Source organism: Staurois parvus, unplaced genomic scaffold (assembly GCF_062004578.1).
Source record: "Staurois parvus isolate SC_StPar_1 unplaced genomic scaffold, SC_StPar_1.0 ptg000071l, whole genome shotgun sequence".
Lineage (NCBI taxonomy): Eukaryota > Metazoa > Chordata > Amphibia > Anura > Ranidae > Staurois > Staurois parvus.
The window spans coordinates 8,937-25,567 of NW_028317867.1; the positions used below are offsets into that span (position 1 = coordinate 8,937).

Consider the following 16,631-nt stretch of genomic DNA (forward strand, 5'->3'; position numbering starts at 1 on the left):
GCAAGTATGTCCCAAATAAACCAAAAGCCCCTTATTGCACCACATAACAATGTTATGCAACAATGCATAGGTAGTGTTCAATGTGCAGCTAGCTATTATCTTTCTAGTAATCATTTGGGCCTTCAGTTTGTTGACTGACCCTTTAACCGCAAAATAACATATATTTGCTAATGCCAGATATTCATTAGTACTGCAAAGGAAAACCACTATGGCGCACGATGAGGCGTCAGTGCGGCTGTCCCACTGGAAATACGTCATCACATTTGCGGAGGGCATTCACGCGCACACGGAAGTGGTAGTGGGGAGTGTTGGTGGTTTGGAGAGCAGCGCAGTACTATAAACTAAAATACGGTGCTAAATAAATCCAACGTGCATATGTGAATAGTGAAACATACAATTGTGCTTTGTGACAATAATGTGTTATATCAACACATCTATCTATATATATATCCATAAAAATGCATACATCTGTGCTTAATGAATAATGTATCCAAATACCAAATGAACTGTGTAAAATGGTGAACTGTCCCTTTAACACTCCAAAATCTTCACATGTGCTTATGCGATCCATCTTCTGTACATCGTGTACCAAATACCAACAAGTGTCCCAATATTATGGTATTTGAATGCTGGTGAACTGTCCCTTTTAATATACATATATGGTTCTCCTGTGTCACCCCTTAGTGCTTATCCACCTCCGATGCACTATTGCTCTCACCTTCAGGTTTGACCTGAATACTCAGGTAAAACTACACCTTTCCCTTTAACCCAGGAGGCATATACTGGTACAAAGATCTCCACCACCGTCAGCACTTCTAAGCTTCAAAACACACACTATAGAGGTGCACCCAGGGCCGTGTGTAGTACAGGACAGCTGTGTGATTGGATCTCCTGTCCACAGCTGTACAGAGATGACAATAGGTAGCGATGTTCTGCTCTCCAGTAAGAACCAGTTTATATATCTGAATTTGACTTGGTATCAGCCGCTTGCAATCCCCTGTGCAGTAGACTATGAGAAGGAGAGGGCAAAGGTGGGAGCTAATCTAGTGTATCCCTTTCACAACCTATAATTGTAATAAAGTAATTGCTGTCATCCAACTGGCTGTGCTTTGTGTAGCCAGTTAATCTATCAGCATGTCTATGGATTGTGGGAGGAAACCTAGCCAAGCAGACGGAAACATGCAAACTCCATGCAGATAGTCTCCTGGCCAGGATTTGAACTGAAGACCCCAGTGCTGCAAGGGTGAAGTGCTCCCCACTAAGCTACTGTGCTGCCCATTAAACCTAACATGTCCCAGAGATGTGTGACACTTTGTCCTAGGAGTAGGGTGTGCATAGTGGCTCTTCAGTGCAGAAGAAGGCTAAGGGTGATCATTTGGCCATGGGTATTCAGATGGTTGTCATTTTGAAGGAGTCTATAAGGCTGTGATCAGCTAAGGTCTATCATTTATACATACTGTATATACATTAATAGGAGTGGCCAACATAAAACATACACTGGGAGCATTTTATGCTTGGTAGTGCTACATAGTCGTCGTACATTACTTTGCTTCTCAATGTTGGCTCAGGAAATTTCCTCTGGAGCTTATTTTTGTGTTTCAGAAGTGGTTTCAGTGATTCTGTATTTTCAAGCCTAATAGAGGTAAGAGTCACAGAAATATGGTCATAGAGAAATGGGAAGCAGTATGAAAATGTTATTGTCACAACAAAAATGCTTTTAGATAATTGTTACATCTTGGAATATAGCTACTTAACCATACACTGTAGATTCTTTATAAATTGACAGTTAAATAGAATATGCATATTCACTATGTAAAGGATATATTCATTGCAACATAAAAAGATTTGAGACTGAAGGGTAGGGTAACCACATTGCCATTTTGTACGATCGTGGGACAGAAAAACTCACCTTTGCTTGGCAAAGGATCTCTGTTCAGATATCAGTGACTGTAGATGTTGTGTTATACCTATAAGGTCTCATTCACATGGGAGTACTGATCTGTACACCTGTACGAAGGGCCGTCTTTACCCACATTGGATGTATAGGTGTTCAGTGTTGACCACCTCTTCAAATCAATAATAGGTGACCAGCTGCATGGATCTCAGTATGTACATCCCTTTGTGTCCAATGCACAGATCAAGACTGAGTCCTGACCCATGCATCATGCCGGCGCAGTAGTACAGTGGCGAAAATAATTATTGATCCACTGCGAATTTTGTAAGTTTGTCCACTTACGAAGAAATGAAGGGTCTATAATTTATCATAGGTGTATTTTAAATGATAGAGACAGAATATTAACCAAAAATGATACAAATGTTATAAATTAAGTTGCAGTTCAGTGAGTAAAATAAGTATCTGATCCCCTACCAACCAACAATATTTCTGGCTGCTACGGACTGGCTATGTGGTACACAGATTAGTCCTATCAATTTAAGAAGGTGGTCCTAATGACAGCTCGTTATGTGTATAAAAGACACCTGGCCACAGAATCTCCTTCTTTCATTCAAACTTCGCCATCATGGGCAAGACCAAAGAGCTGTCAAAGGTCATCAGGGACAAGGATTGCAGACGGCTGGAATGGGCTACAAGATCATCAGCAAGAAGCTTGTTAAGAAGGAGACAACTGTTGGAGCGATTATTCCCAAATGGAAGAAATACAAAATAACCATCAATCTCCCTTGGTCTGGAGCTCCATGCAAGATTTTGCCTCATGGGGTAAGGATGATCATGAGAAAAGTGATGGATTAGCTCAGAACTACACGGGAGGAGCTTGTGAATGATCTCAAGGCAGTGGGACTACAGTCCCCAAACAAACTGTTGATAGCACCATATGCCACCATGGATTGAAATCCTGCAGCGCCTGCAAGTGTCCCCCTCCTCAAGAAGGCACATGTACAGGCCCATCTGAAGTTTGACAATGAACATCTAAATGATTCAGAGAAGCTTTGGGAGAAAGTGCTGTGGTCAGATGAGACCAAGATTGAGCTCTTTTGAAATTAACTCGCCGTGTTTGGAGAAAGAACAATGCTGACTATGACCTCAAGAACACCATCCCTACAGTCAAACACAGAGGTGGAAACATTATGCTTTGGGGCTGTTTCTCTGCTAAAGGTACAGGCCAACTTTGCTGCATTGAGGGGCCAATGGACGAGGCCATGTATTGTAAAATCTAGGAAGAGAACTTTCTTCCCTCAGCCAGAACACTGAAAATGGGTTGTGGATGGGTCTTCCAGCATGACAATGGAAAAAAAAAAAAAAAAAAAACATACTGCCAAGGCAACAAAGGAGTATCTCAAGAAGCATGTTAAGGTCATGGAGTGGCCTAGCTAGTCTCCAGACCTTAATCCTATAAAAAAATTTATGGAGGGAGCTGAAACTTCAAGTTGCCAAGTGACAGCCAAGAAACCTTAAGGATTTAAAGAAGATCAGTAAAGAAGAGTGGACCAAAATCCCTCCTGAGATGTGTGCAAACCTGGTAACCAACTACAAGAAAGGTCTTACCTCTGTGCTTGCCAGCAAGGATCTTCCCACCAAGTACCAAGTTGTGTTTTGTTTGGGGATCAAATACTTATTTTACTCACTGAACTGGAACTCTATAACATTTGTATCATGTTTTTTTCTGGATTTTTGGTTGATATTCTGTCTCTAGCATTTAAAATACACCTATGATAAAAATTATAGACCTGTCATTTTTTTGTAACTAGGAAAATAAATTATTTTCCCCACTGTACATTCCGGTATAGGCTTTGATATCTGTGCAACTGCCTGTTAATCATTGATTTGAACACACTGTCTGCATGGAACACCTGTGCATCTGACATGGGTGAATGGATTGGTATGTCTGTGTCCATAAGGACTAAGTGCTCGGTCACACCGGTGTGATTTCAGGTGCAATTTGCAAATTGAAATCGCACCTAATGAATGTCATTCTCTTAACGTGCGATTTGCTGCAGCGTGATTTCTAAAGTAGTTCTTGCATTACTCTTTTTGCAGTTTTGTTGTGATTTCACATACGTACAATATAATGGAAATCACAATGTAAGTTATCTTTGAAAATCTTCACAAGTAGCAAAGTCTTCCGAAATCACGCTTAAATTGCACACAATTCGCAGCAGTGTGACTGGTGACAATGTTGTTTTCAGCACTTTTCTGTGAACCAGGTGGGGTTTAGTGATCAGTGTTTGAATAGGAACATTGATAAAACATTGATGAGGAAAATTATCTATCAATTATATTTTCTGTGTTTCAGCAAAAAGAACAAATATGGAGATGTGTGGGAAGAATTAAAAGCCTTCATTACTGCTGAGGCAATTTCATCATCTGCAGATAAAGTCTGTACTTAATTTGTTGTGTGCTAATAATAAATACACAAAGTACTTCTCTTTTCTTTAATAAAAAAAAAACCTTTTTTTTGTAGGAAATTAAAATTTACAATCTCTAAAAGCTTCACTGTCTCTTCTTTGCAACTCAAAAAAAAAAAAAAGTGAAAAATGTGTTGGGAGGTTTAAAGCTATGTATAGTTGAAAAAACTTAAGGGTATCTAAATCCAACAATTTAAAATATTGTTGCTTGACAGCCCTTAGATGTGATGGCTGCAATTTGTTTTTCTAATTGGGCATCCCTCCCCGCAGGTAGTCCTGCAAATAACACACTTTATGTTCCAGGGTGGCTATGCTCACTTCACTGCTTCTGTGGGGAGAGCCATGGTGTAATACTAGGCTTTTCTGCTGTTTTGGACTACAAACACTTCATCTCCATTACATGGGAGTGTAGTTTACAAAAGATAGCTTAGAAGGAAGGTAACACTTGTGATTTCAGTTTAATTCGGAGAAGTGACATGGACACGGAGGTTGATTTACTAAAGGCAAAAAGAGACTGTTGACGTTGCAAGAGAATTTTCCCCAGAACTTTGCTGACTCCTGTCATCCAATCATGTGCAAGCGAAAATACTGTTTGGGGTTTTTTTTTTCCATGTAATGGGATCTAATTTTGCAAAGTGAAGTTTTAACACATTCACTCTGGGAAAGATTCCCTTGCAAAATGATCAGCCTATATTTGCCTTTGGTAAATACATTTATGCATCTCTGGCATGGTTTACATGCATTTTCTGTGCTTGCTGAAAATGTCCACTTTTAAATACAATTCTGCAACATGCATGCAATGTCTAGCAAACCTATAAAAAAAAAATATAGTGGTTTTTAACTATAAGATCCAGTTTTTGTGTTATGGGACCTAGCGACTGTGGGTACTGCAGTGATTTCCAAAGGATGGGACCATCAGTAAATTACACTAACATTTTAGAGCAGCATTAAAACCCAAAAATGTTAACATATTGCAGTTTACCAATCCTTCAATGTGGTGGCAGCATTCGTTTCTTGTTTTTTAATCTTTTTTTTCACCCCTTGATCTGGATGGCACGTTGTGGTCCCCCCCTTTCTTTAATGGATAAGTTCATCTTTTAGAAAAAAATAAAATGCATGCAGAATATCTGCTTGCTGTACGGGATGTACAAACAAGCAGATATTCTGACAGGAAACATGAATGAACTACCACGGCGCCTCATGCTGGTAATTCATTTAGGTCTACAAACAGACAGCCGCTAAGATGACTGAATGAGCGACAGGGCTGTGTGGGCGGAGCATGGGCACGTTTTTTTTAAAAATTGACAGCTAGTAAGGGGTAGAAGATCCCCCGCTAGCTGTCAAAGTGGGGATCAGGGGGGGAATGGGGGCCGGTCTGAAAGCAACATGTTACACCCATATTCAGGGTGTAATATATGTTACAAAAAGGTGAACTTATCCTTTAACAGACCAAGCTGTCCAGTACACGTGGCATCTAGAGGATTGAGACAAACCATTACACATTGACTGGGGTGCTTACAATGATCTTTTTTTTTCTTGGGGGGGAAATGTAAAAGGTTTCCATGAACAAATAAAACCGGATGCTTACCTACTTTAACACATTATCTAGAGTTTTTGGCTTTGTTAAGTCCATCCAACACTACCCTCTCCCCATATTGACAATGCAGTTGTGCAAGGGTATCTCTGTGGCTCCTCCATCCAGGGTGGAGACATCCTTAGACAGAAGTGTGTTACTGGCAGTATCAGGTGGTGAAAAAAATAAATAAATAAAAAAACCAAAACACACCACTAAATACAGCCAGTACATCTAAAGACTGGGTAAGCTGCTTTAAACACTCATTACAAGAATGTGTTACAGGCAGACTTGCATGTATGCGACAAATAAGGCATGTAATGAGACAGAGTTGTGACATTAGCAACTGTTTGGCCTATGGGACCAGAGTGGAATTTGCATCTACTCTATAGTAGACAGAGTGAACCTCAGGGATGGGGCATGGGTCATTGTTCACTGCAAGTCAGTCTGAAGGCCGCTGTCAATGATATCAGTTTAAGATGCTTCAGAGATCAGTCAGAATTGATTGAGAGGTGCATTTGACCTAGGAGGCTTTGTGTGTGTGTGTATATATATATATATATATATATATATATATATTTGTATGGGAATGCAAAAGCTGTTGTTTTCAGAAAACAAGTGTGTTGATACAAGCCCTTAAACTCTCTACCTACTATATTCATGTGAAGTTCACTGCCAGCCAGCTAAGTAGTACAGTAGACAGGCTTTAGGTAGCAAATTGCAGTAAAGCTTTCTTTAGATGCTATGTCTGTGGCAAAGCTCAAGGTTTTGAAAGTACTGCTGTTAAAAAATTAATATACCGAGACTCAGACTAGGCAACATTTTTCCCAATCTTATATTGTCCAGTTATATTGAGCCTGTGCAAATTGTAGCCTCTGTTTTCTGTTCTTAGACAGAAGTGTCACCTGGTTTGATCTTCTGCTGCAGTAGCCCATCTGCTTCAAGGTTCATCGTGTTGTGTGTTCAGAGATGGTATTCTGCACTTTGGTTATAACAAGTGGTTATTTGAGTTACTGTTGCCTTTCTATTGTCTTGAAGCAGTCTGTCCATTCTCCTCTGACCTCAATAAGGCATTTTCATCTACACAACTGCCACTCACTGGATATTTTCTCTTTTTTTCAGACAAATTGCTGACCGTCTAAGATTTACAGAGGTTTTTTTTTTTTTTAAATACTCAGACCAGCCCATCTGGCACCAACAACATTCAAAGTCACTTATATCCCCTTTCTTCCCCATTCTGATGCTGTTTTAACTTCAGCAAGTAGTCTTCACCACATCTAGATACCTAAATACATTGCTGCCATGTGATTGGCTGATTAGCAATTTGTGTTACCATGCAATTGAACAGGTGTACCTAATAAAGTGGCCAGTGAGTGTACACTTTCTGAAAATCCCATGCATAGAAGCACAACTGGGGTGAAACTGCCAAGCATGAACAATTTCTTTACTGAATTAATTTGCTTCAGATGGGTTTCTCATCTGTTACTGCAAAGCAAATTTACCCCAAATATTTAGGAAAGGATGGGTTTAGAATGGATGTAATTTCTCACCACTGATATGCATGGACTTATCCGTGCCATTAAGTTTTAACAATAGATTCCTGAACAAAGATAGATATGCTTTTACCTACTGTGGACTATGGGATTACTGTATTGGCGGTAGCCAGTATGAAGATATCAGACAAAATGACTGGGTGAAACAAGGCTATGGCAGAAAATGGTAGCAAATTCCACTCTGTAAATTTAGGAGAAATGTTCAAACATGTAATAGTTGTTTATAGTCATGAGCACCAGAATACTACTACAAAACAAGGAGGGAACATTTTTGCTCAGCTACTGTGACAGTACACTGCGCATTAATAGTACTTCGGTAATGCTGATATAGGAAGCATACTTTGTTTGTTGCATATTGCATTTTAACCACTAGATGGTGGTGTAAGTGCATGACCATCTGCCTAGGATGTGGAAGATATTGGCAAGTAGCCGCTTAGTGCACTCTAACTACTAGATGCGGTTGTTCCTTTAAAAGATAGAACAGAAGTCTTTAATATTTTCATATATTTTATTACAAATACCAAAATCTAAGAGGGTACACCAAATGCTTGCTTGTCACTGTATCCATGTGGTCAAATCTACGAAAACAAGAAAAAAAAATCTTGAGTTGCTAGAAACTGTGCAAAAGAACAGTCTTGCTGATCTATGAATGTTTTGTGTATACGTTTAGTTCTAAAATTGGACCCTTGGGTTCTGTTTTATGGGACAAAGACTACCAGATATAGAATGCAATTTATTAGAAAGCTCATTGTTGGAATAACAGCAAAACTTTCCCAGAAACCAACATTGTTTATGTAAACTATTCACCAAATGTAGAGTGGCAAAATCATGAAAGCCTAAAAAACAAAAATATATATATATATATATATATATATATATGTGTGTATGTCAGAGTAAAATCTCATGAAGTGGCCCAATCAATTAAAGTAAGAGGGTCACATGATAAGCATGCAGTTTGCATTTTTTATAAATATAGGCTAACAAAGGCAGATCTGAATGAAATTTTTTAAATGACTGGTTTCTGTTAAGCCGTGTGTCTATGCTGGGACTGATAAATAACTAACTTTCCTTATCCCTTTATTTTACCTTGCATGACTAATACATGTAAAATCAATGCCTACTATCTGGATTATTGAGGAGAAAAGGTGCAGTACAAGCTATATCCAGCAGGTGACAGCACAGCATGATGCCTTTTTATATGTAGGTTATTTGGAAAACCTGGTTTGTATTTTGCTCCTGTACTGTAGGGTTCTGTTTGCCATTTCTAGAAGATATTTACACACATGGCGGATATAAGGCCGCACACTAGGCTAGATTTAAGCAGTGTATAAATGAAGCAGATTTCCACTATCAAATCACCATGCATTGTACCATACTGTAGGGATACGATTACGGGCTTCAAATTCTATCACTACCATCTGTCTTGACAAATGAACAGCAAGTTCCTTAATTGCTGCTGTCCTACATCTGATTTAAGCATTTTCCCCAAAACCAATTTTAAAATCTTGCATTGTTTTGAAACGGTCACCTTTCTAAAAGTAATTTGTCAGTGGAGGAGCCTGGAGCCACCATTGCTAGCCTCTCATTTTAACAACTCTAGTTGCCTGGCCACAGTTTGATACTTTAACGTGTCTGGAAAGCCAAAAAACTTATTTGGATGGAGTGTAGTAGGGTTTGAACCTTTGTCAGGTCTTTTCTTCTGTCCCTGCTGTGCTGGGGAGGTTTATCCTTTCTAAGTTTGTCCTGTTGACCATTGTCTCCAGTAAAGAAAGTGATGGGAAATGCAAAATATTTGTGTCGGCACTGGAAGAGAAATTTTTTATTGGAGACACCTGTTCCAGTTACAGGCTTTTAAGAGATCTCTACTTACTTCCTGTGGCATCTCTGGGACAAGAATTGAAGGTAAATCTCCTTAGCAGGACAGACAGCACAAAAAAGCACTCCACAAAACCGACAGGGGTTCCAATCTCTCCCTACTCTACATTTAAAAAAAACACCCACAAAAAACGCGCGATTTGGCTTTGCACATCTCTAACCTGGAACAAGTATCCAGGTATAAGGAGTTCTGAAGCAATTCTATCCTTCCTTATCTGCATACTTTGTTCAGGTCAGGAACTCGAAATGTATTAAAGTTAGAGGTCAGTATAACAGCCAAGCAACTGGTGTTTTCAGCAGGAGGTCTCCCTGCACTATTCGCTCAGGTCAAGTTTGCGCTCAACTCTGCAGTAAAGTACATCTATTACAGTATGCATAAGCTTCCTTGGTTTCCAGTGAAATGTCTTTAGCATCAAGCAGTATTAAACCCCAACCAAAAATGTAGTATTGCAGCTTACCAATCATTGCATGTGGTAAAACTACATTAGTTTGTTTTTTTCCCCAGGCTTTTTTACCCCCGTTTTCATCTGGTGATCTGGCCAGTAACACACCTCTTGTATTAGAGACACCTTTGGACAGCAGCTTTGTCAGTCTGGGGGGACGGGAGTGTTAGTGTATCTAAATCTGCTAGTACATTAACAAATTAAAGCCAAACTCAGGCTAGATATGTAGCTTTATAAGCAGATACAGCAAACAGTTTTGATCCATTTGGGAGAAAATGTTTTACATAAATATTAAAAGTTCATCATTGTTAACCTCTTAGTGCCAGCGCCTCCGGACCCTTTAAGGGGTTTCAGAAGCTGGGAGGTGGGTGGGGTTTTAGGGTCATGTGACCGCAGAGAAAAGGTCCCGATCGAAAGGGGAGATCGGGACCTTTCCGTGAGTCACGGACATATGTGCTGAGAAACAAGCTCTCAGCACAAATGTTTTTTTTAATTGCACGCTCAATATGCGGCCGCTCGGTGTCAAGGCCCAGACGCCGAGAGGCCGCATATTTGCGTGCGCTCGGTGTCAAGGGGTTAAGCACTGCTGTCAGTGGTAAATGGTTTGTCTCAACCCTGAAACTGCTACATCTTTAGGATAGCTCCAGTTGAAAATCAACCAGACTTACAGCCAGTATCACCAACTGAAAAAGAAAAGCTTAAAAATTAAAACCTAATGCAGCCATCACATCAAAGAATTGGTAAGCTGCACTATAACAAAATGTTTGATTTGGGGTTAACACTTAAAATAATGCTATCAAAAGGAAACTTGAGCAAAAAAGCAAAATAGAGAGGCTGCCATTGCTAACCTCATAAAAATGCCAACTGCCCACCTGCTATGCTGATCTTCTGAGTCACCAACTTCAAATATGCCTCCAGCCAGTGAAGTCAGTACTCCGTATTTGCATACTTGTTCTGGATCAGCAAATCAATAAGTACTAAAGTCAGTAGATCAGCATGACAGCCAGGCAACTAGTATTTATAGAAGAAGTTAGCAGTAGCGGTCTATATGCCTTGCTCATCAAAAGTTTAATATTAGGGCAGAAGAGCACACACTGGAGTTTATTTACTAAACTGGAGAGTGGAAAATCTGGTGCAGCTGTGCATGGTAGCCAATCTGCTTCTAACGTTAGCTTGTTCAATTAAGCTTTGACCAAAACAAAAAAAAAAAAAAAAAACCACACACCACAAACTGGAAGCCGATTGGTTTCTGTCCAGAGCAGCATCATAATTGGCACGCTCTGGTTTTAGTAGATCAACTCCAATGTCTATTTTAAAAATTAATATCGAAGTGCAAGTGTTGCCATCAGTGTGGGGCGAGTTGATAACCTTCAATTTCTAAATCGGTTCAAAAGAAATGAAAAGTTGTAATTTGTCTGTTTTTATTGAACATTGCCTGACCATTTCCTTAAGTCCAGTTTTTATCAATCTGCTCAGAGATTGAGTTTTGCAGAAAAAGCTACTGCACCACATTTCTGGCATTAACCCCCCTTGGTAATGTAGGGTGCCAAATTCATGAAGCATCTGTGACACTTTTGGGTATGACAGCAACTCATGCACCAAATTCAGGTAGTTCTACAATATGGCACTTCTACATTGTGGCACATTGAATGTGCCACTTCTACATTGTGGTGCATGGAATATTCCAAATTCAAAATAAAATACAATTCATATCTTATGAAAGTGGAGCCAATTAAGAACAACTCCCTTTTGCCGTAGAGAGAGAAACTGAATCCGATAGATTTTGCAAAGTGTCTCATTCTAAAAGTGCTGCAATATGCACCAAAATCAAGTACAAGTTCTAGATGGGTACATAAATTTAGCGCACGCTACACCATTTTTAGAACACATAAGACACTTTTGCAGACTCTTTCTGCACCAGTCTTTATGAAATCTAGGAATTAAATTACAAAGGGTTACATTTGTGTCCTTCCTGCCAGAACAATCCGGCCAACTTGATTGCCCCTCTCAGTTTGACCTGGTAACCTCCTGAAGAGTGAAAGGTAGGAAAAAAAAAAAAAAAAAAAAAAAAAAAAAAAAAATTCTAAAATTATGAACTGCCAAGAGAACAGAAAGAGGGGGGAAAAAAATCTTCCAACAAATGGATACACTTATTTCAATGACTACCAAGTCTGGCTATACATGGGACGAATTCCGAACAATTTTTCTTTCAAATATCGGAATTTTATTTATTCAAATTTTGACCATTATTGGGTTTGCAGCCATCAAACTTGAGTGATCGGGCATTTTGGAAATTTTTTGAAAAATAAACAAATTTGTAATCAATGATGGGAGAAGCACGCGAGAAATATAATTGGAAAAAAATTAATATGAACTGTGACTTGGAAAGAAAAAGGAGATTCCTAGCCACAACAGGAGGTGAAATTGAAGGCTTGGTTGGTAGATTTTCAAAATCAATGGTGGCACCATCGTGTTAGAAAATGCACAAAATTTTTGATCGACAAATTGTTCAGAATTTGACCCATGTATAGCCAGCATAAGAGGGAATATGCCCGCCTCCATTTGGAGAGATTCCTTATTTCCTGGTGCTTTTGCTTTACATAAAAATATTTTTTTCATCTATCCTAGTGCAGTGGGTCATATGCATGTATGTAGAGAATGACAGGAGAGCTTCTAGTTGTCATGTCCTTAGAAGCAAGCTTACTTGCGTTCAGGAGGTAGAGGGGGGCTGTGCGGTCTGTTCTTTTTCCTTTGAACATTTCTTCTTACATTCCTCGGCACATTTCTTCTTACAGTCCTCGCAGTGGTGGTGACAGTGCCTGATGAACAGAAAGATCACAGTAAATAAACAAAAAAACAACAGCACAATGGGAGGGGAAGAAATGTTCAGAAAGCAGGGTTTGAAAGTTTCCTTTACATTAAAATCAAATGACAATTTATAGCATGATTATTCTTTTAAACAATAAAAGTGTACCGGTACTTTTTAAATGGCTTTAGAACATATTTTGCCAAGATTTCAAACATACTGTATAATTAAAAGTGGTAGTAAACTTTTTTTTATTTTTAACTTACAGGTAAGCTTATAATAAAACTTACCTGTAGGTAAAATTAGTATCTCCTAAACAAGCATGGTTTAGGAGATATTTTAGCGAGCAGCAGCCGGTGACATCGGCACATGCGCTCTGAATGAACGACATAGCCGTGCCATTTCTTCAGAGCTGTGTTCCATGGCCCAGACTCCCGCACGCACGTCAGGATTGACATCATTGTAGCTCAGCCAATTAAGTGGCCGCAGCTTGCGAACCTGGAAGGAAGACAGAGTGAAGATGGAAGCCTCTGCAGCGGTGACAGCGTGCCGCTGGAGGAGTTCGTTTTAAGGCAAGTCCTTCATAATGTGCTAAGTATACAATGCATACTAGTACATTATGCCTTTGCCTTGCAGGGGAAAACTTTTTTTTTTTTACTTTATTTTTTTATTTTACTGCCGCTTTAAAAGAGACCTTTTTAAAAAAGCAGGTTTAGGAAACCGCGTGTGGTTTGGACAGGAATCGCACCACATTCCTGTTCAAATCATATGCGATTCTTTGCAGTGTGTTTTGAGCCCATTAATTTTGTAAGGCCAAAAATTGCACCACACCCGTACAAAAAAGGTGCCGGCACGCCTTTTGTTGAGACAGTGGAATCTGATCACATGGGTCCGGTACTACTTTCAGCCCAGTTCAGGTGTGATTTCATACAGTTTAACAATTTTCATTGAAATCGCACCTGAACAAAACCGAACTGGACCCTTTAAGAAATCGCACTGCAAAACCGCCCGCTCATATGTGAACCTAGCCTAAGCTTGTATATCTGTCTTCAGTTTATATCAGTATACATCCTTTTTTTCAATTTTTTTTTTCTAGTTGTTGAAGAACATAAATCATAGGAGGTCAAAGTATAAACAAAAAATGTTTTGTTTTTCTTTTGCCTTCGGGCCCAGTCATACCAGAATAAGGTGCAGTTGCCTACCTGCTCTGTCACTGGCTCCCATCCATGACATAGAGCAGATCCTGGTCAATGATTCACATCGGTGATGCGCCGATCATTGGAGCAAGTGACAGGAGAAGAGATATGTGTTGGGGATGTACCAGTGCTAGGCACACAGTTAACCCTTCGATTGCCACAGATGTTAACCCCTTCCTGCCCAGTGTCATTAGTACAGTGTCAGTACATTCTATTAGCGCTGATCACTGTATTAGTGTCACTTGTGAGGTCAGTGACAATTATCCAGTGTCAGAATGCTCGCCATTCTATCCCAGTCCTGCTATAAGTTGCTGATCCCCACCGTTACTAGCAAAGAAAAAAAAAATTAACTCTAGTATACACACACACACACACACACACACACACACACACACACATTTGTAGACGTTATAACTTTCATGTAAACCGATTAATATTTACACATATATGCATTTTTTTTTTTTTTAACAAAGACATGCACCAGAATACATTTTGGCCTAAATGTACAAGTTTTTTTTTTTTTTTTTTTTTTTTTTTTTAATTGGATATGTTTTATAGGAAAAAAGTAAAAAAAAAAAAAAAAAATAATGTTTTTTTCCCTCTCTACGTTTGTGTTTTTTTTTCCATTTATAGCACAAAAAATAATCCAGTGGTGATCAAATACCACCAAAAGAAATCTATATCTGTGTGAATAAAGGAATATAATTTTTTTTGTGTACAGTGTTGCATGACTGTGCAATTGGCAGTTAAAAGTAGCGCAGTGCTTTATATTAAAAAAAATTATATTATATTATATAATATATATATATATATATATCCTGGTCATGAAGGGGGGTTGGGTAAATCTTACGCAAGCAAGTGGTTACGTTGATGACACCCCCAAATTCAGTGCCTTTGCCTGCACCAAATCTCATGGTACAGCAGTACCATGTGATCCAGTTACTGTGCAATTTTTTCTTTTCCTTTTTTAAGTAGTGCATGCACTATTTTTGCTGCGGTCCAGTGTGATTCAGGCCATTTCAAATGAATGAGCTTACAGTTGCAAGAAAAAGTACGTGAACCCCTTGGGATTTCGTGGAGTTTTGCATGAATTGGGCATAAAATGTGCTCTGAACGTCATCTAAGTCACAATAGAAGAACACAGTCTGCTGAACATAATACTACACAAACATTAGATGTTGCCATGGTTTAATTGCACATAACATGTAAACATTCATAGTGCAGGGAGGAAAAAGTATGTGAGGCCCTAGCTTGATGACTTCTTCCAGAGCTAATTGGAGCCAGGAGTGAGCCAACCTTGACTCCAATCAGTGTGATGATATTGGATGTGTTGCCGACAGCTGTCCTGCCCTTAAAAAAAACACACCTGTTTTGGGTTCACTGGTTTCAAGAAGCACTGTCTGATGTGAACCATGGCTCGCAGAAAAGAGCTCTCAGAAGACCTACGATCAAGAATTGTTGACTTGCATGAAACTGGAAAGGGTTACAAAAGTATCTCCAAAAGCCTTGATGTTCATGTGTCCACGGTAAGACAGACTGTCTACAAATGGAGAAAGTTTAGCACTGTTGCTACTCTCCCTAGGCGCGGTCGTCCTGTAAAAATGACTGCAGGAGCGCAACGCAGAATGCTGCATGAGGTAAAGAAGAATCCCAGAGTGTGAGCTAAAGACCTACAGAAATCTCTGGCACATGCTAACATTTTTGTTGACACATCTACAATAAGGAAAACATTAAACAAGAATGGAGTACATGGGAGGACACCACGGAGGAAGCCATTGCTGTCCAAAAAGAATATTGCAGCACGTTTGAAGTTTGCAGAAGAGCACCTGGATGTTCCACAGCACTACTGGCAAAATATACTGTGGACAGATGAAACCAAGATTGAGTTGTTTGGGAAGAACACACAACACTATGTGTGGAGAAAAAAAAAAAAAAAAAAAGGCACAGCACACCAACATCAAAACCTCATCCCCACTGTAAAACATGGCGGAGGGAGCATCATGGTTTGGGGCTGCTTTTCTGCCTCAGGGCCTGGACGGATTGTTGTCATTGATGGGAAAATTAATTCCAGAGTTTATCATGACGTTTTGCAGGAAAACGTACGACCAACTGTCCGCCAACTGAAGCTCCTCAGAGGATGGGTGATGCAACAGGACAATGACCCAAAGCATACAAGTAATTCAACAAAACAATGGCTGCAACAGCACAGAATACACCTTCTGGAGTAACCCAGAGTCCTGACCTCAACCCGATTGAAATGCTGTGGAATGACCTTAAAAGAGCGATTCACACCAGACGTCCCAAGAATATTGCTACACTGAAACAGTTTTGTGAAAAGGAGTGGTCCAAAATTACTCCAGATCGTTGTGCAGGTCTGATCTACAACTACAGGAAACGTTTGGTTGAGGTTATAGCTGCCAAAAGGAGGGTCAAACAGTTATTAAGTCCAAAGGTTCACATACTTTTTCCTCCCTGCACTGTGAATGTTTACATGTTATTTGCAATTACACCATGGCAACATCTAATGTTTGTGTAGTATTATGTTCAGCAGACTGTGTTCTTCTATTGTTGTGACTTAGATGACGTTCAGAGCACATTTTATGCCCAATTCATGCAACACTCCACGTAATCCCAAGGGGTTCACATACTTTTTCTTGCAACTGTAAATCTCACTGCACTGAACAGGAATGTGGAGTGTGTTTAGTGCGATTCCTGGTGTGAACCAGCCCTAGAAATGTTTATGTCCGCAAAAATAAAGCGGAGTGAAAATCTTATCTTTTTTTTGCAGACAAAACAGACTCTAAATGTAAGAGGAAGTATGTA

The 16,631-nt window shown here is 39.5% G+C and overlaps 1 protein-coding gene across 3 annotated transcripts in view; it reads right to left on the reverse strand.

Annotated features, from left to right (window-relative positions):
* Positions 1–1,429: 1,429 nt before the first annotated feature.
* Positions 1,430–16,631, reverse strand: part of OCIAD2 (OCIA domain containing 2) — a 33,120-nt gene continuing 17,918 nt past the window's right edge. For 2 of the 3 annotated variants that reach the window (XM_089669232.1, XM_089669235.1), the window contains exons 6-7: positions 12,511–12,625; positions 7,978–8,066 (exon numbers count right to left, since the gene is read on the reverse strand). In XM_089669232.1, coding sequence (XP_089525358.1) covers positions 12,517–12,625 — 109 coding nt within the window. In that variant the 3' untranslated portion in view covers positions 7,978–8,066; positions 12,511–12,516. Of the gene's footprint in view, positions 1,634–7,977; positions 8,067–12,510; positions 12,626–16,631 lie in introns of those variants that run through there. The other variant, XM_089669234.1, reaches the window with a different exon arrangement.